Source organism: Artibeus jamaicensis, unplaced genomic scaffold, assembly GCF_021234435.1.
Source record: "Artibeus jamaicensis isolate MK-2021 breed Jamaican fruit bat unplaced genomic scaffold, CSHL_Jam_final scaffold_474, whole genome shotgun sequence".
NCBI lineage: Eukaryota > Metazoa > Chordata > Mammalia > Chiroptera > Phyllostomidae > Artibeus > Artibeus jamaicensis.
In genome coordinates, this window is record NW_026522046.1 from 48,612,340 (window position 1) to 48,636,303 (window position 23,964).

The 23,964-nt window shown below is 51.9% G+C and overlaps 1 protein-coding gene across 6 annotated transcripts in view; it reads left to right on the forward strand.

Annotated features, from left to right (window-relative positions):
- The window catches only part of SYNJ1 (synaptojanin 1), a 76,289-nt gene that overhangs the window by 42,307 nt on the left and 10,018 nt on the right, over nucleotides 1-23,964 (forward strand). For 3 of the 6 annotated variants that reach the window (XM_053657774.1, XM_053657772.1, XM_053657773.1), the window contains exons 13-27: nucleotides 1,380-1,571; nucleotides 3,347-3,431; nucleotides 7,204-7,344; nucleotides 7,619-7,811; nucleotides 8,078-8,236; nucleotides 9,233-9,389; nucleotides 10,678-10,795; nucleotides 10,892-11,107; nucleotides 13,936-14,014; nucleotides 16,533-16,695; nucleotides 18,356-18,565; nucleotides 19,476-19,619; nucleotides 20,183-20,221; nucleotides 22,823-22,861; nucleotides 22,984-23,054. In XM_053657774.1, the coding sequence (XP_053513749.1) occupies nucleotides 1,380-1,571; nucleotides 3,347-3,431; nucleotides 7,204-7,344; nucleotides 7,619-7,811; nucleotides 8,078-8,236; nucleotides 9,233-9,389; nucleotides 10,678-10,795; nucleotides 10,892-11,107; nucleotides 13,936-14,014; nucleotides 16,533-16,695; nucleotides 18,356-18,565; nucleotides 19,476-19,619; nucleotides 20,183-20,221; nucleotides 22,823-22,861; nucleotides 22,984-23,054 (2,006 nt within the window). Of the gene's footprint in view, nucleotides 1-1,379; nucleotides 1,572-3,346; nucleotides 3,432-7,203; nucleotides 7,345-7,618; nucleotides 7,812-8,077; nucleotides 8,237-9,232; nucleotides 9,390-10,677; nucleotides 10,796-10,891; nucleotides 11,108-13,935; nucleotides 14,015-16,532; nucleotides 16,696-18,355; nucleotides 18,566-19,475; nucleotides 19,620-20,182; nucleotides 20,222-21,622; nucleotides 21,671-22,822; nucleotides 22,862-22,983; nucleotides 23,055-23,964 lie in introns of all 6 variants that reach the window. The other 3 variants (XM_053657777.1, XM_053657775.1, XM_053657776.1) reach the window with 3 other exon arrangements.

Genomic DNA, 23,964 nt, shown 5'->3' on the forward strand with positions numbered 1-23,964 from the left:
ATTGAGTGAAAAAAGACATCTTTGTTTCCCTTCACGTCAGACGCGTTTTGCTTAGTTGTTGCTCCGCTGTTTTGAGAAACTGGTTAGTTTTTGGAGGCGGCGAGGAACACAGCAGTTCCTCTGCCTGAGAGTCACGCAGCAAGACTCGTGCTCTGAAAGGGCAGCGTGGAGTTGGGCACGTGCCTCCCTCTGCGTGTCATGGTGCCAGCGAGTGGAGGAAAAGACAGGACATTTAAAACTCTGTTCCACGCATGCACTGACTTCATCAGTGCACTCCGCTCGTTACTTGTCTTGCTGATTAGTTTAAGCTGTTGGATCATTCTAGAACTTGTGTCTGGATTGAGAAAGGACTGCAGAAGCTGGTCTCATAGTAGTGACAATGATAGTGACTTCAGTGACAAAGACCAGTGGTGATGTAGGGACAGCCAGCTCCTAGTTAGCCGTGTGAGTGCCAGAGCAGAGCTCCTGCCCTCCCCGAGCCTTCAGTCTTGTGAAGGGCGACAGGTCGTCACAGGAGAAATAGTCAGGTACACAAGTTTGTAAATGGTGGTAAAGCGTATGGAGAAAAATTAAGCAGGAGACCTGGGAGGTCGGGGACAGAAGGCAGGTTTTAATGAGCTGCTCAGGGAAAGCATCCCCTGCAGGCAGCGAGGGGGGAGCACTGCGGCCCCCAGCACAGCCAGTGCAAGGGCCCCGTGGTGGAGCAGCCCTGGCATCCTTTTGAAAGGACTGGGAGTCCCGTGGCTGGGCGGGGAGCAGGGGTGCAGAACAGCCAGCCAGCACACTCAGGGTGTCCCGGACCCCATAGTTTCGGGCTCTGCTTCTGCTCTGAGTGAGGTGGGCAGCAAGTGCCGGTGGCTTTGCTCTGCAGCATCGCGTGTTTCCGTCAGGGAGCTGTAGCTCACCCAACCGGCTGTCCTCAGCAAGAATCCTAAATGTGAATGTTCTCAAATGCTTTTGTTCGGGGAGAAATAAAATTTATATTCTTACCAGCCTTTGAGTGAAAGTTACATGAAAGTTGATTGCTTTATATCTAAAACTGCACTGTCCCTAATTTTGTACCTTATAAAACAATGTAGCATTTCACTGAAACAGTACTGTTTGTTCTGTGTGTTTCATGTTGCTACAATAATTTCATAATAGCTTTTCTTTAGTTATTGTATATATGTGGTTGGTATTTTTTAAATTGTGTTTAGTTAATTGCATTGTGTTGGGCTCTGTGTCCGAGGCCGACCCCCTCCCCGCCTCTGCAATAGCTTGCAATTGTTTGTACTCACTGTGATCACTGTGCCTTCCAGACTTCGTTTCTCAGTTGCGAAAATCGATTTTAACAGCTGTTGTAATGCAGTTAAAATTCTATTGTGTTTTGTTTCTGTCAGCCTCCTCTAAAGTACTGAAGAGCATGTGCGAGAATTTCTACAAGTATTCCAAGCCCAGGAAAATCCGGGTGTGTGTGGGGACCTGGAACGTGAACGGCGGGAAGCAGTTCCGCAGCATCGCATTTCGGAACCAGACGCTCACCGACTGGCTCCTGGATGCGCCCAAGTTGGCTGGCATCCAGGAGTTTCAAGGTTGGCTTTTTTTTTTTTTTTAAAGATTTTATTTATCTTTATTTTCAGAGAGGGGAAGGGAGGGAGAAAGAGAGGGAGAAAAATCAATGTGTGGTTGTCTCTCACATGGCCCCCACTGGGGACCTGGCCCGCAACCCAGGCGTGTGCCCTGACTGGGACTCGAACCAGCGATCCTTTGGTTTGCAGTCCTCGCTCAAGGCACTGAGCTGCACCAGCCAGGGCTCAAGGTTGGCTTTTTACTGTACGGATGTAATTAGTAAATCCTGACCGGCTTACTATAGTCTAAAAACAGCGTGGCACTTCACAACCAGCATTACTTCATCAGAGAAGCTTGGAGTTTCATTTGAAGGCCAGCATTTTTGTAGATCAGATCTATTGGAAGCTCACATCCTTTTTATTCTTATATATTTTTTTCTACTTCATAAAAAAAAGAATGATAAAATAAAATACCTTTTCTTTGGTAATTTGATCTCTTAGGAAATAGGATCCCTACATAAATAAGTCCCTTTAAAGGAAACCACAAATTTTTATCTCTTCTAGTCGTCTTTCATCGTCACATCTTGAACCCTGGGGTTTTCCCCACATTTTTATTAAAATGCCCCTTTTCACGTTTGACCTTGAACCTAACTCGCAGTAGCAGTAATAATTGTAATAGAAACGAAATGACAGCTAACACTACAATTCTTAGTACTTCACACCTGTTCACTGAACCCTCTAGCGGTAGGCACCGTCAGTGCGGTCTGGTTTCACAGCCGAGGGAGGCGACCTGGCCACGGGCACGCGGCTGGTGGCGGCTGGTGGCGGCCGAGCCGCCTGGAGCTCTGGCAGCCTGGGTCCGGAGTCACTGTGTGGCACCGCGTCTTGGGCGGGACCTCGGGCCAGTGCCTTCTGCTCCAGAGCCTCCGTTTTCTGTCTGTAAATAAAAGGCAAGAATGATCTCACTCTGTAGTATCTGTGTGATAATTAGATGCAATGACGTATGTATGAGCCTTTCATATAATAGGAGTCAATAAATATTTTTATTTTTTGTTTCTCAGCATTAGTTCGCAGTATTTGTAGGCTCTTCCCAGCCACTGTTTATGCTCATTTCTGAACTAGTACTTGGGCTGCCCAAGTAACCCCGGGCTGTTTGTGGGGGCAGCCCCTGTTCTTCTTCAGTTCTGGTCAACCCCGAGAGAGCTGCTGGCCAGACCCGAGGGCGGTGTCCCTGCTGTGGCGTGTCTCCTGGTTTACTGGGCTGCATTCGCCCGTGAGATAGCAAACAGAGCCACGCCTGTGGTTCCCGAATGCCACTGGGAAGCCCCTCCCAACGGCTCGCTCTCTTTGTAGCTGGCTTCCGAGCCCTGTTCTCGTATGAGCCTTTTATGAACGTCCACTCGTCTGTCCACTCATCTGAGTGGATGTTTCCGAGCGCCCACTCTCCCTCCCCAGCGCAGATCAGCATCAGTCCTGGAGAAGTGGCTCGTTTCTGGCCGCCCATGGTGCAGATTCTTCAGCAGGAATCTTTCAAAATGGTTTCTGAAAGGACTTAAGGGTCTTCCAGAACAGCAGTCTTAAAGCAGCAATTTCAGGACGCCTGAATAGAAAGCCAATTTAAAGTAATTTTGCCCCACTCATGGGTTTTTGCCATCAGCTTCAGCTCGGTCAAACTCACGACAGAAAATGGGTTTTTATGAGAGCTGGTGCTGGTCTCAGTTGGGCTGCACGGGCTGCAGGCAGGGGCGCCATTTGACCGTGGCTGCATTTTAAAGTCTGTCTTGGATGCCTAATTGTAGATAAAAGAAGTAAGCCGACTGACATATTTGCGATTGGCTTCGAAGAGATGGTCGAGCTAAATGCCGGGAACATCGTGAATGCGAGGTGAGCCAGCGAGGCGGTGCACAGAGGCCCTCCGGGGACGGGGCCACAGGCGGTCCTCGTGAGACTGCAGACACCGGGGTGGTGCACGGCAAGGCCCCCTGCGGATGCAGAGTAGCGGTTCCCAAACTCCGGTACCAGGGTCTTTGCTGCTCTCTTAACACTGTGGAAAATTCTAAAGAACTTTGGTTTATATGGCTGTATTTCTTGATATTTATCACATTAGAAATTAAAGGTGAAAAATTTAAAACATTTAATTCATTATGAAATCATAATAGACCCATTACGTGTTTCCTAAGCAAAAATGTCCTGGGAAGGAGGGCAGTGTACGTAGTTTCCAGGTCTCCAACATCTAGCCGGAGACAGCTGGCTTCTCACCGCTGCTTCACCGGGCAGGTGTGATACGCTGTCCCGGCTGCGGCGTGTGTAGTCGGAGGCGGAACTACTACAGGAGGCTTTCAGACAGTCTCTTCCCTGAGACCACAGTGGAGCTCAACTCGTGGGGGGCTTCTTAAGCCCTGTTGCAGTGTGGACTCTCAGCCCGCAGCAGGGAGCTGTTCGTGCAGACCCCGCTTTCCGTTGCTCCACCGTCCCGGCGGTGGCACGTCTCATTACACCACACCATGGCGGCAACTGGTCGCTGTCATCGCTGATCGTATCAGCAGGTTCTAAGTATTTGGAAGCTGTCATGATCATAGCATATGCTAGCTTTCCAAAATTCTTGCTTTTGCTTAAAAACTCAAATTTTTTACCGTTGGAAATAAATACTATCATGTGTTTCCCTTGAAAAGATAGGATTAGTCAAAAAAAAGTGTTTGCTGAGTAACCTAAGTTTGAATACTAATTCACTCTGCGATTTGTCCTTACAAGTAAACGTCGTTTTCTGTGAAGAAAGTGGAAGTTCATCTCTCCACTCAAACAGTCAAGCGCTTTTCCAGGAGACAGGCGCCACATTTGAGGGTGCAGCAGAGGGCTTTGTGGGGTTCCCATTCATCACACAGTGTTAGAGGTGACTCAGGGTTGGACTCTGGCAGAGTCGCCGTTTGCTGCTCCACTGGGGCTGTCCCTGGATGAGGTGGCGTGTTTCAGGGGTGGGTGTGTGGCAGGGAGGACTGTGGTGAGCCCCAGGACAGTGGCACCTCCTCCTCTTCACTTTCACGCTGCAACAGGCTTCAGTCCACGTGGCGAGACGGACTGACGCTGTCTCACCACGGCCGTGGAGATGGCTTTGGGCTCCCGGGCATCGGGGACCCCCGGTCTCCCAGAGCAGCTCGAAGAGCTGCGGTGTGAAGCCCTGTGTCCAGCACCAGTGGCTTGCGTGGAACCCACAGCCTCAGCACTTCACCTTGACCAGGTTGCCTTCTTTCAAAGTCAAGCAGCTGCCCTCCTTTTATGGCATTTTAAAGATTTTCAGAATAAAATCATGAGCTGAAATAGTGTGGTATTGACCTTGCAAATGCCATTTTCTCTCTTTACCAGAGTAAGTAGCAGCAGCTTGTACCAGGAAGTAGAAAAGAAGTCCAACTTCGTTTTGCTGTTTGCAAAAATATGTTGACCACACAGTGGACGTTTAAGTGCGCTTTGCAGGTCCCCGGCTTTGGCGCTGAGCCGGAGTGCTGGCTCTTCCTCCGCACGGGAAGGACTATGTGCCCTTGAAATGTGCACAGAAGTTCGCTTGGGATAAAGGAAAACAAAGAGTGACGTCCTAGGGCATCCTTTTAGGTCCCTGCTACAAAATGGCTTAATTGCTTTCTAAATACAGTTTAATCAAATTGTTCTTTAGTAAAGTGATTTTTTATTCATTTAACCCAGGGGTCTCCAACCCCCAAGTCGCAGACTGTACCAGTCCGTGGCCCGTTAGGAACTAGGTCGTGGAAAAATTGTCTTCCATGAAACTGATCCCCAGTACCAAAAAAGTCGGGGACTACTGATTTAACCAGTATCTGTTGAGTACCTACTTGAGGTGCTAAAGATACATCAGTAAATAAAACCAACAAAAATCCCACCCTTCATGGACCTTTGGTTCTCGTGGGAAGAAACAAACAGACAGTAACTGCAGTAAGTGAACTCTGCGGCGTGTCAGGGGACAGGAAGTGCCATTCGGGGCAATCAGACATGTGGAGGGAAGGTCAGGCCTGTGGAGGAAGGGGTGCGGTTCTGAGTGGGTTGAGGGGAGGGCTCATTGACGGGAGGGCTTGAGGAGGGGCGGACGAAGGCGATGGAGGCCACCGTTCTGTGGGACTGTGGTGGGACAGAGGTCTCTAAGAGCCTCTGTCTTCTGGGTTTGTGTTTGGGGAGTGGGTACGGCCTAGCGTCAGGTAGATTCGACAGGTGGAAGTGAGCCATCAATGGGATTCGCTAATTCTGTGACCGGAACAAGGAGGAAAGCCGTTTTCCTTTCCTCCCCGTTAATGGGAGGTTCTCGTGCACAAACTTACCGCTCTGAGAGTCTATAGAGACCGAAGCATTTGTCCTGCCTTCTCTGTGTGAGCCGTGTTTCCTGGTGACTGTAAAGTTAAGAGTTCTTTATAGAATAATCCCAACTTACTACAAATGCCTGCGAAGTGCTGAAACTACAAAACCAACATTTCGCAGCCCCTAATGAAATAATAATCTGGGCAGTGGTCATCAGCAGATGCTAAAACCTTAGGAGGGAGAAGGATTAAAGGGGGAACTTTCTGTTATAGGGAGTTTGGATTGTCACCGCCCGAGCAGCCCATCAGGGGTGACGTCACAAATTGTGTACTTCCTGCTGTGAGGCAGGGTGACTGTCCCACCCACGAGGTGGTTTTACCAAAACAAATAAATAAAAACGCATGTTTCCTGAGCTCCAACACTGACCAGATTAAATCCAGTGTGAGGTGCAGAGGGACAGGTCAGGGTCCCCGAGGACATGTCAGCCAGCCCCCGGCTGTTCGGTATTTTACGGACTAGTGACCCAGCATCTTGAAATTACACAGGGGTGAGGAGGGTTGAAAGACAAAGATGAAGGGAGAGTCAAGAAACATGATGAGCAAATGCAATATGTGGGCTTTTTGTTTGGACCCTGTTCTAAAGAAACCAACCATGAGAAGACATGTTTTGGAAAAGAGGGAAATTAAATACGAGCTGAGCTCACATGAAGGCATTGTCAGTGATGTGTGTGTGACAGCGGCGTTGGGACTGTGAAGACGAACACATCCTCCTGCATTAGATGCGTCCTGAAGTACTTGCAGGCTGGTGGCATGTGTCTCAGGTCCGCTTTAGAACATTCCGGGTGTGCCCCCACCCAGAAGAAAAGACCGGCAAATGCTGATCGTTGTTGAAGCCGGGTGATAGGTGTGAATGGTGGTTTAGTTTATGATGGTCTCTTCTGTGTATATCTAAATTTCTCTGTAATCAGTTTTTTAAAGTATTATAATCCAGAAAAATAGGGAAAGGGCAGCAATGTGTCTGGGAGCATGTACTTCTCTGTTATCCTGGTGAACCCCTAAGGAAAAGGTAGGGTGTACAAGCGTGATTACTCATGGTGAACTCTCGTTTAAAAATAAGTAAGCTTAAAGTTCTTTGTGCAGAATTAGTAGGTGAGTTTCCGAAAAGTGTGTTCTTTGGGCTAAATTTTGGGTTTTCCTTCTTAAAGGAAACAAGAAACCAGCCTGCACAAAGATTTCCCTGTTGGTGTAGATTTCACAGCTGTTGGCAGGCTTATACTAAATTTGAGTGTGTGACCGTACCGGTGACACTTGTCCCACAAAATAGGCCCTCTCGTCACTGTCTTTTCCGTGCGCCCTGGCAGCACGACGAACCAGAAGCTCTGGGCGGTGGAGCTGCAGAAGACCATCTCCAGGGACAACAAGTACGTGCTGCTGGCCTCGGAGCAGCTGGTGGGCGTCTGCCTGTTCGTGTTCATCCGGCCGCAGCACGCGCCTTTCATCAGGTCAGTGTCCCCGAGGGCACGCGGCCACCTCCTGCCACCACACACCGGCAGGGCCCAGAGGGTCTGCTGCTTCGGAGACGCTCTTGTCCGCGGTTCTTGTTTTTCGGTGTGTTTTGATTAAAGAGTCACTAATGGACATTGTGAAAATAGCACAGTTTCACAGCTTGCCCTCCAGTGGCCACGTTATACATAGTTCTGAAACCTCGTAACATGCATTCCTAGTGTCTGGTACACAGGGAGCGGCCTACTGAAATCTCAGGTCTTTGTGTTAAAGGGACGTGGCGGTCGACACTGTGAAGACGGGCATGGGAGGCGCGACCGGAAACAAGGGCGCGGTGGCCATCCGCATGCTGTTCCACACGACCAGCCTGTGCTTCGTCTGCAGCCACTTCGCCGCGGGGCAGTCCCAGGTCAAGGAGAGGAACGAGGACTTTGCAGAGATAGTTCGGAAATTGAGTTTTCCTATGGTGAGCCGCTGCTGCACGCTTTCTGGGCTGAAGCTCCGAAACTGTCGTAATGTCCCCCAAATTCGCTGTCACTGCTTGAAGATCTGAGGTAGTTGTTCCTAGCGACGTCCACGGTGCTCCCCTAAATCGGTACTGCGTGCGTTTTCACTTGCAGGGCTGAGTAGACAGCCTGCTGGGGGAGGAGAGCACATCCGAGACCCAGAAATGGTTGTGACGTTTTTACAGTGCACTGATGGGGACTTAAAACCCCGCGTCCTTGCTTCCAGGGCAGGATGCTGTTTTCCCATGATTACGTGTTTTGGTGTGGGGACTTCAACTACCGGATCGATCTCCCGAACGAGGAAGTCAAAGAGCTGATTCGACAGCAGGACTGGGACTCTCTCACAGCGGGGGACCAGCTGACCAACCAGAAAAACGCTGGGCAGGTAGGTGGCGCTGGCCATGCAACGTGCTTTTTAAAACCACAGCGTTGCTTTCACCCTGGCTGGTGTGTCTCAGTGGCTTGAGCACCACTGGCCTGCGAACCAGTGGGTCACTGGTTCAATTCCCAGTCAGGGCACATGCCTGGGTTGCAGGCCAGGTTCCCTGTAGGGGGGCACGTGACAGGCCACCACACTCTGCTGTTTCTCTCTTGCTCTTTTTCTCTGCTTTCCCATCTCTCTATAAAAAAATAAATAAATAAAATCTTTTTTAAAAATCACGGTGTTGCTTTTTTCCCATCTTTTGGGGGTCTCTTCATGCTCAATAAATACTATCTGTAGCTTAACAGATGTAGAGTTACTGTGCCTTTAAAAAAAGGGAAAGGAAATTAAAACCCACATTAATTCCCAGGAGGAAAAATATATTATGTCCTCATAAGATTAACATTCAAGTAGAAGAAGAAACTTTTTCCCCAGTAATAGTGACTTTAGTCTCTGTCTTCATGTCTGCTGATTTTTGACCTGAAGACCCTGCGTAATATGCTTTATTTTTTCTTCTCATTTCTCACATCATCTGCCTTTTTGAAATGTTTGACCACAAAATTTTGGAAGAATCCGTGTAAGTTTTTCAGAGTAGAGGTGACTGTGGCTGCTCAGTACAGCGGCTTCTGGGCCCAGCCTCACTCCAGCCGCAGGCACCGCGGGCCTCTGTCGGCCCGGGGCCCCTGTGAGGCGTCAGTGCAGGGTCTTCCGGAGCCCCCTGGGTCTGTCTCTCCCAGCGCCACGGCCGGGTGTCCTCCGAGTGGCTCAGGGAGGGCCCCGTGTCCGGTTAGTGTCCTTGGGCTCTGCCCACTCGGCCTGGAGTGTCGGTCAGATGCGCATGCTCCGTGGGAGCGCCTCCCGCACGTCGTGGGTGTTGCAGGGTGGCTGCCTGGATGGAGACAGCTTTTTGCTTTTTGGGTGACGTATGCAAATCGTGTCCTCTGTGTGTGTTTATTGTAGATTTTTAGAGGATTTTTAGAAGGAAAAGTAACCTTTGCTCCGACATACAAATACGACCTGTTTTCTGAAGACTACGACACCAGCGAGAAGTGCCGCACGCCTGCGTGGACAGACCGGGTCCTGTGGCGGAGGAGGAAGTGGCCTTTCGACAGATCAGGTGTGGGGGGGCTTCCTCATTTCAGGGGGTCAGTGCGCGCTCAGGGAGGAGCAGAGGGATGCGGATGCCCAGTGGGGAGGACTTCCTGTTGATTCATGTTTACAGTTCTAATTCTGTTGTGCTCGTTGTGTTCAAGTAAGTTTATTGGGGTGACAGTGGCTGATAAGATCATGTAGAGTAGATCGCACCAGCCAGCGGCTCGGTTGGTTGGAGTGTCGTCCCATGAGGTGGCGAGTTCCGTCCCCGGTCAGGCCCTGCGGGAGGCAGCCGATCCATGTCTCTCACATCTGTATTTCTCTCTTGCTCTCTGCCTTCCTCTCTCTCTGAGGTCACTAGCAAGCAAAACAGAGACGGACTCGTAGGTAGAGAGCAGGCGGACAGCTCGTGTGGGCTGAGGGGCGGAGGCAGGGCAGGGACAGCAGTGCTGACTATGGGGGCGGCTACCAGGAATGAACGGTAATGCAAAAACACAAGAAAAACAAGCTATTGAAAAATGAAAATGCAAATGTACGGGATAATGAAATCAATGAAAAACACACCTCAGGTTAGGATTTTTGAAAAGACCATGCGGGTTCGCCTGCACAGTTCTACAACACATCATCTGTACAGCTGTGTGCCCGCCACCCAGAGTCAAGTCTTCCTTTGCCATGTGTGTGCCCCCTTTACCCTTTACTGTCTTTCAACAAAGGTTATCTAAGAATAAATTTAAATATAAAACAGATTTTCAAAAATATTCTCCAACTTGCTGTTTTTAAAAGATTTTATTGATTTATTTTTAGACAGAGGTGAGGAAGAAACATCTATGTGTGATTGCCTCTTGAGCGCCCTCTACAGGGGACCTGATGTATGCAAATCATGTCCTCTGTGTGTATTGTAGATTTTTAGAGGATTTTTAGAAGGAAAAGTAACCTGACCCTCAACCCAGGCTTGTGTCCTGACTGGGAATTGAACCAGTGACCCTTTGGTTCACGGGCTGGTACTCAATCCACTGAGCCACATCAGCCAGGGCCAACTTGCTGTTCTCTGTTGAATTATTTACCAAATACGATTTGGTCACAGGCTCTTAAGTGTTTTCAGAAGTAAAGCCTCCTTCATTTTTATTAAGTAAAGCATGAAGCAATAACCTCCCCAAGAAAGCCCCCCGTAAAGGCAGGCAGCCCTCCCGCCTGTCAACAGGCGCACGTGGCAGCCCGGCCTCCGATGATGGATGCGGGGGGGGGCGCGGCCTGTGCTCCCAGCCCCGTCCTGCTCACTTCCCTCCTCGCACGCTCTCTTCCTGCCACTGCAGCTGAAGATTTGGATCTTCTCAACGCGAGTTTCCAGGACGGAAGCAAGATCCTGTACACGTGGACTCCTGGCACGCTGCTGCACTACGGGAGGGCCGAGCTGAAGACCTCCGACCACAGGTCTGGAGCCCAGTGTCCTGCCCGTGCTTGACGCGTGTTTCCCAGCGCCTCTCCGCTGAAGCGCGCTAACGAGCCTCGCTTCCTTTTCACCCAAAGGCCCGTGGTCGCGCTGCTCGACGTAGACATATTCGAGGTCGACGCAGAGGAGAGGCAGAGCGTTTACAAAGACGTGGTCGCCACCCAGGGCCCGCCAGATGGCACCGTGCTGGTCTCCGTGAGCAGCTCTGCGCCCGAGCTCGGTTTTTTCGACGACGCTCTGATTGATGAGCTTCTGCAGCAGTTTACAAATTTTGGTGAAGTGATTCTCATAAGGTAAGTAAATATTTATTATTCGAGAGCAGCTCATGATTCATGAATCATTTTCTATACTAGAAATTACCTTATGCAGTGTTTGAGCAGTATATGAAGGTTTTTATTTCCAAACTTTGGGAAAATCATACTATAGAAATGTTATTCAGAGAGCTCATAGGTTTAAACTGAGTCCTCTGCCTAGAAAACTTAAAGGTGAGGAGCAAAACTTTACACGGACAGCTGGCGACCGGAACGTGCATGTTCAGATGCGCTCCCTCAAGTTGGCTGTGTGATGTAAGGTATGAGCCGTGACAAATCGCAGGTGTAATTGCGATGGTATTTTTTAAAGGAAAGTAAGAGTAAAGTGGAGTGATTTTTTCCCCCTTCCTCAGTTTAAGGAAGGCTACGTTTTGAGTAATTTTAACTCATAAGCCAACTAACGTCACAGGCCAACGAACACTCCATTCGAGCCTTGGTCTCCACCGCTGCCTTAACCACCTGCCTTCTGCAGAACCAGGTGCCTTTTCCGTTGTTCGGAAAAGGGTTCTCGTCCAAGAGGACAGCAGTTCTGAGACACGGAAGAGTGTGTACGGGTGTGAGCTCTGCAGCGAGGAGGTGCCACCAGGCTCCTCTCTGGTCTGTGTATCTGCTGGTCTGGGTTTGCTCCACAGCCGTTTGGGTCGGTGCTGGAAGAGCGGCAGCACAGTGGGAAGCTCGACTCCTGGCTGACCTGACCTGACCTGTTGGGGAAGGTGGGCGTGTGTGTGGCGGGGCCCTGCCTGGACCCGCGCATGCTGCTCCCAGGGCAGGGGGCTCTGGCAGAGTGGGGGGCAGGCCTGAGGAAGCCGGAGCCTTTCAGAGAGTGAGTGAGAAAATGCAAGGACACTGTGTTTAGACTTCCCTCTGGTCTTTTGACAAGGTCTTACCCTAAAGCCTTACAATGAAACAAAAAATCTCTAAAAATCTTAAGGCTTTAGGAAGTACACAGTGAAACCTCCCAGTTGGCAGATGACAGTAGCTTTGCCAAGTAGAGAAATGCCAGCCACCAGGGGCGTCACGCGCCTGCGTGCGTGGGCAGGAAAGCACAGAGAAGTGTCCTTATGAGCCAGTGTAACATGTTGCACTGAGCTAGGAGAGCACAGAGTGTACAGGGGGAGGGGAGGCTGGTGTGGGAAAAGGACCGGTCTGTCCCCAAAGACCGTGGTGATGACTTGGAGCCAGAAGCTTTCCCCTCAGTGCTTGTCATCCTTGGAAAAAGTATTGATGACCAAACGAGGCATCACCCCAACATAAAGCTGTGGGGTGCCCCCCACCAGGGATATGCTGGGTGTCACTCCTGTAGACAGCGAGTTGGGGGAGAAAAGGCAGACCGTGGAAGTGCACAAGGAGAGGACTCAGGGCACTGTGAGACTAACCCAGCCATCACCTTTCAGTGTGGAGCAGGACAGCCCCCAAGGGGTGGCTGAAGTGGACACTCCCTGCGGTAAGGGAGAAGCTCCCCGGAGATGTCAGTGGGATGACGTTGGATGCATGGAGGTGCTTGTCTCAATGCCAGGAGGCGGGGGGGTCTGGAAGCGTCTGCCCTAAGGAGTGAAAGGGGGAAGCAAGTACAGCTTCTGGAAGGACCTACAGAGAGCCATGGATGATGACGCCGGAACTGATGATGGACGAGTCGTCAGCCCCGCCCTGTGGCCACAGAGGATGCAGAGTACTGGGCGGCCGTGCAGCCTCGCACTCAGAGAGAGAACCCTCTGCCATCTGCAGGCGGGGGCCGGAACAGGCCCCCTTCGGGGTGGTGTCTGGGCGGGGATGACGTCTGTCTGCCTCTGAAACGACAGCGCCCTGCAGCGTCCTAGCCTGGCACCGGAGACACCGGCCATTTTCCAGTGGTCGCAGAAGTCGGTCCCAGGCCTCGGCTCACACTGGAGGAAGCGTTTGTGCGCGCTTTAGTTTCTGGCCTTTCCTCTTAAAATCCGTAGCTTGTACTTTTGAAGCCTCGGTTAAGAGTCGATGTGTGTTTGTACTCCTATACTTGTGAGTGTTTTCTCTCCTTTTTGAAAAATCTGCAGATTTCTGCCCTCGATTTACACAGTTGGGAGTATTTCGACCAATGAAATGGTTTCTATAGACAAGACTGCTAATGTTGTTTTAGTCGTTCGTGTGGTGACATCACTGCACATCAGTGACCATCATCTTCAGAGTTTATCCTGATGTCCTTGTTATTTTCTGTGCCTGGGATTTCTTCTTCCAAAACTGCAGACTCAGAATCCTAGCAAAGACCACTGCAGTCCCAAGGCAGGGAACGGCTGTCTGTGAACCAGGACTCGGACCCTGACCCAGGGCCTCCGGGGGGGGGGCGGGGGAGGTCTGGATTGGTGGGCTCAAATGAGCCCCTTTCTTCTTTCTTGGTCAGAGGAAGTGGCCTCAGGGGTGTGGCCGCAACAGCAGAAGTGCAGGGCGCTGGGCAGGGGGTTCGGGAGACGTGGGGCCCAGGCCTGTAACTCCTTTGCCTTGTAAGGTCACTTCGAACAAGCCATTTAAACTCTGGCCTTTTTTTGCCCCTTGTCAGTGACATGTAGGGCTGGACGTGCAGGGATCATAAACGGAGACCCACCCGCAGGCCCTGTCTGCTGGGTTAGCATGGTGCTTATTGGAAGGACATGGAGTCGGAAGCTTTGGGGAAGGGCGCCCTCTCTAGGCCAGCCCCTGCTCTGCTGCTCTCTCTTGAGTTTTTCTCTTCTGGCCTCCATGGGCCCTTGTTAATCAAAATCACTGGACTCGTCCCTGGGCTGCGGAAGTCTAAGGTGTAAACTATGTTCTGTGACTGTTTGTGTTTCTCTCTCCTGAAGGTTTGTAGAAGATAAAATGTGGGTCACATTTTTGGAGGGAAGCTCCGCCTTGAATGCTCTAAGCCTGAATGGTAAAGAGGTGGGTAGCTTTTGTTGACTCTCAATTCTCCTGTAATTGTCTGAGGGCTCCGTTTTCATAAACACGCAGCCAGACTGTCTGCAGGTACTTCCAGTTCCAGAGGATGGAGACTTGTGGAGAACTGTAGTGTCCGTCATTTAGGTTTCCGACCAGCTCAGGGTTATTTTGGGGCCCTTCCTAGAGATATTAACCGTTGATACAGGTTAAGAAGAAAGCTTGTTTACCACCTCATTTGACTTTATTCATCTTTATGTAAGAAGTTTAAGTTCACAACTGGGGTAGATATTCTGGCCCATCTATGTAGTAGATGAGTTGTATCAAATGAAGAAATGCTTTGTGGTCCAAGATACTGTAGTGGCTACATGTGCTGTCCAGTGGGTGCTGGACGCACCTGGGGTGTGTGCGTGTCTGATCCCTGCGTGGTGCACCTGGAACCACCATAACAGAATATTGAATGACAGCTGTCATTGAAATTAGAGATTAAAGTGGGTAATTCCCATAGATAATAAAGCCATTCCATTGAAGCACTTTAGAAATCATTGGTTAGTAGAGCTCTTCCTGACCTGTGATTTGAAATGTCATTGGTGGGGGACATTTGTGTCCATTGGACTGTATACGTCTGTGAAGTGCTGTCTCAGTTTCCTGTGCGTGCTTCCAGACAGACTGTAACGTCCGAGCACACGGCCACTGGACAGGGCGGGCGAGGACCCGGCCCGATGCCTCCGGTGGCGCCAGCTCGGCAAGGCTCCCCTCCGCTTCCTATCGGCCACATTGCTTCCGCTTCCTTGGAGGACGAGTTTCCACACGTAGTTTGCTTTTGAAATAGGTTTTGTAGTGTCTCGTTTGTTTTTCCCCGAATGTAATGATACTCGTGCAACAATAACTCGAGAAATACAGGAAAAGGTAAGGAAGGAAACCATGAGGACCACTGTGAGCTCACCATTTCAAATGGTTCTTCTCAGCCTTCACATGTACACTTTGTATGTCCATTAGAAAAAGCAGTATTCCATATACACATATCGACACAAATGAAACACGTGCACACATACACACACGCCCAAATGCACGTGGGCTCATGTTGCGTATGCCGTTTCTCATGGTCTCTTTTACTTGAGACTATCATGGACATCTTTCTAGATGAACAAATATGCCATCATTAGTGACTGCTTTAGTTTTGTTATGTGGGTAAATATATAACTTTATTTAACCCAACTCCTACTAATAGTTTCCAACTTTTTTTTTAGATTTTATTTATAGACTTTAGACAGAAGAGAAGGGAGGGAGAAAGAGAGGGAGAGACACATCAGTGTATGGTTGCCTCCTGCACGCCCCCTACTGGGGACCTGGTCTGCAGCCCAGGCATGTGCCCTGACTGGGAACCGAACCGGCAACCCTTTGGTTCGCAGGCCATCAGTCGACCACTTAGTCACACCAGCAGAGCAGAATGTCTCCAGCTTTTAATTATGAGAGCCAGCATGCTAGGGAAGCCGCGTGTGCACTGGAAGCTGGGTCCCTGTCCCGTTGTCCTCGGGATGACGTCCTCGGTGCAGACGTGCCGTGTCAGAGGGCACAGTGAGCGGCGGGCCCGTTGTTGGGTTGCTCTTCAGAGAGAATGTGTCTGCTTGCACGGTGCCTCGGACCACCTGCGACCCAGCATCCCCCTCGGTCCCGTTGGACGCTTCTGTGTGAAGGGTGCGCGTGCCGGCTTCGCTCTTGAATCTCTGGCACCGCACCTCTCTGATGAGCTGCTGGTGTCTTCAGCCACCGTCCCACTGGGGCTCACCCTTAGAGGCCCATCTGGTGTGAAAGGCGCCCCGCCTTCTCCGTGTGTGCTGCAGAGACCCATCCCAGCGTGCCTGCCGTGTGACTGTCGTGTCGTCACTGTGTGGAAATGCCCGGTTCGTCGGCGTCACTCCAGCTTTTGCCTCCTACGAGGCCCTTCCTCGTCCCCTGTGAGGGTGCAGAGCGGCTCCTGGGGCGGCATGTCCAGCCAGCTTTGATCCCCTTTCTAGGTTTCTGTTTGTCTTTCCTGGTAATTTGATTTCCCCTCGTTTCACACTGTTTTCACTGTATTTTCTCCGTCACCAGGTATCCCCAGGGCCCTCTCCCACCTCCCCCTGCCCCCCGCAGTCACAACTGTGTCACACCCATAGTTCTTTTCTCCCCTTTTTTCTTGATCCCTCCACCCCCCACCAAATCCTCCACCCCTCCCCTGCCAAGCTGTCAGTCTGCTAATTCTCCTTGTCTTGTTCTTCCTTCTGTTTGCGGTGCTGTCCCTCGCTCTCAGGTCTTGTCCCCGTCACAATCAGAAGTGTCTGCACAGGCCCTTTCAGGGGGTTTCGGCGTGTGTAACGCTGTGTTTCTGGGGATCGTGCAGAGCGTGCTCTGCCCTTTCGAAGCAGTTGTGTTGAGTGGAGTCTGGCTAAACAAAGCCCATGTGCCCAAGGCGGTCAGTTTGTTCCCAGATAGTTAATTTCCATACTGATGTGTACATCCTCTATCTCTTTTATTCATCCAGTTACTGGGCCGGGCTGTGAGTATCACTTTAAAAAGTCCCGACTGGATCAAAACTCTGGAAGAAGAAATGAGTTTGGAGAAAACCAGCGTCCCGCTGCCGTCGTCCACCAGCTCCACCCTGCTGGGCGAGGACGCGGAGGTCGCGGCTGACTTCGACATGGAAGGTGTGCCGCCAGACTTGCTTGCTCGTGTCCTTCCCTCAGTCTCCAGGGTCACCCTGGTCTTTGCCTGTCACATGCGTAGCAGCATTAGATTTGGGTTTGCGTTGTACCTAGACTTCACATGTACTAGCCACTCTGCCGTTCGAAGGTTAAGATCCTTGCCAGTGTTAGTTTATGTCGGTAGGCGAGGAGAGAACAGGGCGCAACTGTCCTTTGAATTAAATAGCATGAAGGAGGCGGCTGGTGACATTCACAAGAACCACTGATCACAGCAAGGAGCCAGATGGTGGTGGACTGAGGTGTGGATGGAGGTGCAGAAGCAGGGTGAGTCTGTGGACAACTTTAAAGAAGTTTGTCTCAGAAGCAGGTGGCACAGAACCCATTTGTCCCACCCACAGGAAAAGGAATGCCAGCCACAAGGTTGGACGGCAGCCGGGGGCAGGCTGTGGCAGGGGTGCCACGCCTGAAGACTGGTCTCTCCTCTGGGAGGGGTGCGAGCCAGGGCATCTGCAGGAATGAGCCAGCCCATGGTCTCCGAGGGGTTGAGAGGTTCGAGAGACCACTCAGGGTAGGGGCGGCCCGGTGCTCTTGGAGCCCTGCTACAGCTGGGAACCACAGGTGGCATGGGACCACCGTCAGTGGGTCATGTGGTTTCTCTAGCATCGCCTCCCCAAAGCCCGCAAGCAGTTGGGAGAACGAGGTGGTGGCCTTGATGCAAAGTGACGCAGGGGGACGGGCGAGGAGTGCAGCACAGGCATGGTGGAAGGGCAGGACCCGGACTCCGAGGATCGGTGCAGAGAGGCAGACTGGACGGGGCAAGCGTTCAGGAGTCACAGGCGGGTCCCAGTGAAGTCACCAGGAGAGAGAGCCTGGGAGGCAGCAGCTGGCAGGAAGGGAGGGTGGGCGTTTGTCATCTCAGAGGGGGTGTGGGGCAGGGTGGAGCTGCAGGTGCTCCCGCTGTTGGAGAGCGCGCCTGTGGCTCTGGTGTCGCCCGGAGAGACGCCACTCACTGTCTTGCTCTCTGGCTTGTCCTCGGTGGGTGGGCTCGGTTTGGAGTGAGGATGTGTTGGAGAATACGGCAGCAGGGGGACATGGTGGGTGTTCAGTGAGTTCTTGTGGCACAGCCCCAAAGCAACAGGCCTTTTGTCCGTGAAGGTTCGTGTTCTGGAATTCAAATTAGGTTCCGAGGGGACAGGCACCCTGGCCCCACCTTCCAGTCCTGAGGTCCAAGGTCCAGAGACGTGAGGAGACCTCAGGGAGAGCCAGCGCTCAGAGCAGAGACGGCCGTGGTGGGTGGGGCGGGGCCCAGGGAGGGGAGCCGGGAGGCTTCGGGAGGGTGTGTGGGCACAGTGCCCCAGAGTGACAGGAAGCAGCCCCGGTGGAGTGCAGAGCGCCCTGTGTCCCCTGGGTGGGCTGTCACCGAGGCCTCCTGCTGCCCTGGGGGTGGGGAGAGGGTCCTCGGTCACATTTCCTCAGGAGCAGGGCTCTGACCCAAGGTCTCTGCACACGTGTCTGTCTGTGCCACCTGCTCAGCCTGGGCGTGTTTTCAGAGCCATGGCAGGACCGTCTGTGTTTCGTGTGTAAGCCCTTCGAACTGGATTGGTGGGAAACCCTCCGAGAAAGGGACAAAGGCGGTCACCCATGTCACCTTGCGTCTCCTCAGGCGACGTCGACGACTACAGCACCGAAGTGGAAGAGCTTCTGCCCCAGCACCTGCAGCCAACCTCGGGGCCTGGCCTTGGCACGTCGCCCAGCTCTTCGCCCCGCACCAGCCCCTGCCAGTCGCCCACCATAGCAGAGGGCCCTGTCCCCTCGCTTCCCATACGACCCAGTCGGGCAGCGTCCAGAGCTCCCGGGCAGCCGCCTTCCCAGGGTGCGTATGGTATTGGAGGTGTGCGGCTTCCCTTTGTGTGATGTCCAGTGGTCAGGCCTCTGCGCCTTCAGAGGACCGTGAAGGGCCGCCTCGGGCCATGTTCCCACGTGCCAGAGTGGGCTGCAGGCTTGTGCGTGCGGAACAGGGAGCTTTGCAGGGGATGAGCCCTCTGTGGAAACGAGCTCACCCCACTTTCCTGCCTCAGCCTTTCCCTTCGCCCTTTCCAGTGTGGTCGGGTGCGTCCCTTCGAGTCACCACTGATTTCGTACTGCCACAGTGGGGAGCCACGCCATTGGGCTCAGCTTTAATCCGGGCATCACCTCTGTTATCGTAGGAAGCAAGGAGAGACCAAACGAATTTTTTAATTGGAATTCTAAGTCATTACTCCCCCGCATTGGAAGCTTTGTCATCAGAAGCTGTGTCCGTCACATGAATAAGTCACTGTTCCATGCTAACCAACATCTTCAGAAATACCTTTGTTTCGTAACTGTCTCAGGCTCACCCATACTACTCTTAGAGGGTGGCTGCATTGCATGAGCCCGGGATAAGCAGAGGCATAGAGATAAGTAGATCCCTTCCTCTCTTTTCTCTTTGTGGGTCAGCAAACTGCATGCAAAGAACATAATGCCTTGTGCCCTCTTCACAGGACCCCTCAGTGAGTCCCCTTTGGCCCCTGGGGCCTAGGGGCCCGGTCCACACTCAGCCAGCACTGTTGCCTGCAGGGACCAAAGGGCCATGTATTGGCAGAACTGTTTATGTCACTGACACTAAAAGTGCGTGTCAGTTTGCTGCAGTACAAATTGAGAAAATTAGCAGAACAGAGGCTTGATCGTACACGTGTAGAAAGCACTGTCCCTCTGCGCTCTCACCCACCTGGAGACTGCTCTTCTCACCCCAAGTACTTTTCTAGGTTCTCCAGTTGAGGCTCAGCCAGCCTCACAGTCGCAGCAGAAGGACGCTCCGCAGGTCTTGGAGCCCAAGCGGCCGCCTCCGCCCCGCCCCACGGCACCTCCTGCACGGCCCGCACCCCCCCAGAGGCCGCCTCCACCTTCAGGTAGGTAGCAGGCCATTCTGTCCACCTCCTCTCCCAAGAGCCCTCCTCCACACGGCATCAAGTGCTTTGCATGCTCCGCATCTCCAGCTTCTAGATGTTACTGTCTTTCTATCATTGCCACTTCCTCAGCTTTTCTCTGCAGAACAAGGTAGGCTCAGCCGCAGGTAAGGAATGTTTTCTGCTGGCTTTCCATGCTCTCTTCCCAGTGCTGCCTCCGTACACATGTGCTTGAAGTGTTGTGTCGCTGCTGCTGATTCGGTGTCGTCATCCTGACTTCTGTTAAATGTATACTGAGGCCTAGACAACATACATGTACTTACTGTAAAACATGTTTGTTTAAATGGTCTCTAAATGAGCATGTGTTGTTACTTCAGTTATTAGAAGCATGCAACTGTTGCTTCCATAGTGGATTTGATGGTAGCTTTCTTGTAATAACACCAGGAGACTCCTGCGGAGTCCCTGCCTGGGAGCTGACATCTGTGATGACTGCTGGGGTGACTCTGTGGCATTTCATTCTCTCTTGTCACTTCCTTTCTGCTGCAAATGTTCTTGTGGACTGTCAGGTGCTAGGAGTCCCGCACCTGCTAGAAAAGAATTTGGAGGTAACCGTTCACATTTGTTACAACACGCGCATCCTTGTTCCTTGATGTTGTGCGGTTTGGTCCCTACAATTGAAAGACGTTTTAGGTTTATTTGAAGTCACAGTGAATGGCATGTATGTTTTTAATAGCTCCAACCTTCCTCAGTAAAAGCTTAGAGTTTGGTTTTACTGGCGAATGGAACCAGCAAAGACCCCCGTTTCCCTGGCAGACTTGGTTGGGTTACACGTCCAGACCGGATACATTTTTTGTACTAAATGGAGTCAGCTTGGCTGCAAAGACTTAACCCCCCAAAGCATATTGATTTGGAAGGGGCTGTGGCCCAGTGACTGTCCCAAGTACTTGCTGGGTGGTGCTCAGTCCAGGAGCGCAACGCGTGGGGGGGGGCAGGCTTTCCTGGGGTGCCGCTCACAGTGGCAGTGACGGTCGGCCGAAATGGCATCTGGTCACAGAGCCTCATTTTCCTAAATATGAGAGCAATTGTGCGGCTTTAATGCGGAAATATTTTCATTAACAAATGAATCCCTTGTTGAAAGTGTGGTGTATCTGATTCCTACGAAATCCCAGAAGGCTCCGTGGACGTGTAGATTCGATGGCTCCATCGTCCCCCCATTGCAGCCCTGGCAAACATCGCTAGACGGAGCCTGGCCCTGGCCTTACAGGGACGTCACTGTTTTCTGTTTCAGACCCTGCTTTTGTTTCGTGTTCTTGGTAATTCTCTTTCTCTTGTCCTTTAAGTAGGCAAACAACTACTAGAAAATAAATTTTTAATGAATTTGTGAAAAGGTGTATCACATTAGTAACTCTGCGACTTACTTAGAAATCTGATTTAATCTTTAAAAATTGCCTGACTTCATAACTCTTTTCTAGGTAGTATCTGAAGCGTGTTTGTTTTTTTACCCTGTGAACCAATAACTCCTTTAAGGCAGTAAGCTTTGAGAAACTCATTATAGTGCTTTTTGAGTTTTTTTTTTTAAAGAATGCAGCAAAACTAACTTCTGAGAGACTAATACATATAGTCTCATAGAAATTTAAAATGAAATCCAAACTACTATTATTTTCCTCTTGGCTGTCAAGCGTCGGAGCTCTTACTAGAGATGTAACTCTGAACATAAGGAGTGCCCAGCCCCCAAAGGCGAGGCTGTCACCAGACTGGTCCCTGCTCTCGCTCTCCTCTTCGTGGTAGAAGGGCAGGGCCACCTGTTCCTGCCCCTCTCTTGGGAGGGGGGGGTGGACTAGTGGCTGAAGTCACATTGGCTTGTACTGATACATTGGAAGAAACTTAAAGTAGACTAAGAACCTCTTGGCAGAAGCGAGTTTCATGTGGAAATGGTCGCGGTGCCTGCCTGGCAGTCCGAGCTGCGGGCCCTGAACACCGTGCAGCTTCTGTTCTTTCTCCAAAAGGTGCTGGAGCCCCTCCCAGCCCCAGGGCGGCTAGGCGGGAGATGGAAGGTAACAGCCCTGTGTGTCGTCACCGCCCTGGTGTTCAAGGTCCAGCCGTACACCGCCCTCCCCCGCGTGCACCTGTAACCTTGTCTCTTCCCCCCTTTCAGTCTGCGTTGTGGGTGTCCGTTCAATTTCCCTGCAAGTCTTACGTCGTTTTATGCTGTTCTGTATATATTTCATGTATACTTAGCATGTGAAATGACTGTACAATGTTATTTTAAGGAAAATACCTTCAAAACTCTCTTCAGAATAAGTCAAATATTTAGAAATGTACTGTACTAACTCTGAAGCTGTACTAATTACAAATAAGCCCTGTTAACTCAGATCGCAGAATTATCAATGAGCGATCTCAGAGACCGTGAACATCTCTGTACGTGGTAACGCTGAACTGAGTTTGCTGTAAGGACCATTAAGCCTCGAAGCCACGCACTGAGGTGGTAGTCGTTAAAGGCTGGTGTGTTCCACATGGCAATTGCACTGAATTCCTTTCAAGAAGAGGAAGTCTGAGAAGCTGCATTTACTGGTCCCCCATTCCTTCCTTTTGTGCTTCACCCCCTCTCTAAGGCGTGTGGCCCACACGTTAACGCTGTCTTGCTTCAAGCAGGTGTTCAGCGATCAGCCATGCCTCCCTTCTGCCGTGGCCTGGGACTTTGTGACGGGAGTCCCAAAGAGCTCATCCCAGGGTCCCTTCCTCCCCTGAGGTGGGCACAGCTGTAGTCCCAGAGCCGTGTGGTCGGGATCCTCTGCTTGACCTGGAAAACGCCACTGCGGGTTCAGGGGCAGCTAGTCGGTCGAGCTCTCGAAGAGCAGGTGGGCCCCACCTGTGGGCATCCCCAGGAGCTGACCATTTGTTTTCAGGGCTCACAGGGGAGAGCTCTTGTTGGGAAAGTCAGCTTAAGAACGACCTGTGAGAGATGCATCAGGCTGAGGGCCAGCTTGTCTGCCACCAGTGTCCCTCTCAAGTGTCCAGAGTGTCCTCTCTCTGGGGATGTCTCACTCAGGACTGAGACTCCCCTCAACCATCACCCACAGCAAAGTCCTTTGCTACCATCTCGGGCTCCATTCGTGCTGCTAAAGAGACAGAAGAGCCACCCGATATTGTACAATGTCGCTGTGTTGTTCACTTGTGACCAGTTATTTTTCCTTCCTGCTTCAAAGCTCCCAAAAGCCCGGGAATGACACGGAGAGATAACATAGGTAAAAACACTTGACTCGAGCCTCTCACCTTGGCCCTGGCCCGTGACTAGCTACACACTTGGGGCGGGAGCATGGCCTCCTCTTTGCGCTCCCTGACCGCCTGCTTTGCGTCTCTCTTCCAGGACACAGCCAGCCTTCGCCTCCCACAGGACTCGCAGGCCCGGCGCCTGCTGGACCCAGCACCAGCAGACCGGTAGGCAGCCCCGGCCTGGGCTCCGGGGCCCAGCTCACTGCCAGGCAAATGTGTTACCCTGGAGAAAGCAAGGGACCTTCAGGGCCTCCACGTCTGTGAGGGGGGAAGGACTCGGGCAGCTTTTCATCCTGTTTTCTCAGTAGCTGATGAGGACCTGAAGTCCTCCTTCAGTAAGAAGAATTCTAAAATGAGACTTCCGGAGGAAGATGTATGAGAGAGTGGTTCCTGAACCTGGTCTCACGGGGTCGGAGGTCGGAGCACAGAGGGGCGCAGGGGTGTCCCTGTGTGTTCATCCTATGCTGTCTCACACGCACTGAGCAGTACTCCCGGGTGGAAGTGGTCCCTGGGGTGTGAGTCGTTTAGAAAAAACACAGGGGGGGGGGGCCTGGGATCCAGTCGTCAGTGATTCCGGCTAGTCTGGTGGCCCTGCGAACCCCAGAGGCCTCAGCTGAAGGGCAGGCCCTGTGACCGTCGTAGAAGTGAGCAAACTGCGTCTCCCAGAACCACTTCCAAAGTCTAGTGAGTCGTTCTCATGAAACTTCCAGGGTAGAAATGCTTGTCTTCTGTCTCGTAGCTCCATTTAATGTCACCCAAAGGGCCTTTTCCGTGCGCAGCATCACGGTAGTGCCCGCGGGGCGGTCCCGAAGCTGCCTGTCCCCACTCCAGCTCTCAGGACAGACATTGCCGTTCACTGGCTCCACCTCACCGCCCAGGGCGCCTTTCTAGACGCCACCACTCTGGGACCAGGGAAGGGAAGGCAGGGCCTGCGTGACGGCACTCGTCACGTGTGTGTGACCCGAGGGCTGCCGGGGCTTCAGAGCCCTCAGCAGACGTGTGAAAGCGGACGGTGTGGTTTTCCGCAGCACGCCTTCCAGTGTCTGCAGTTCACCAGGCCAGGTTAGTCATTTGA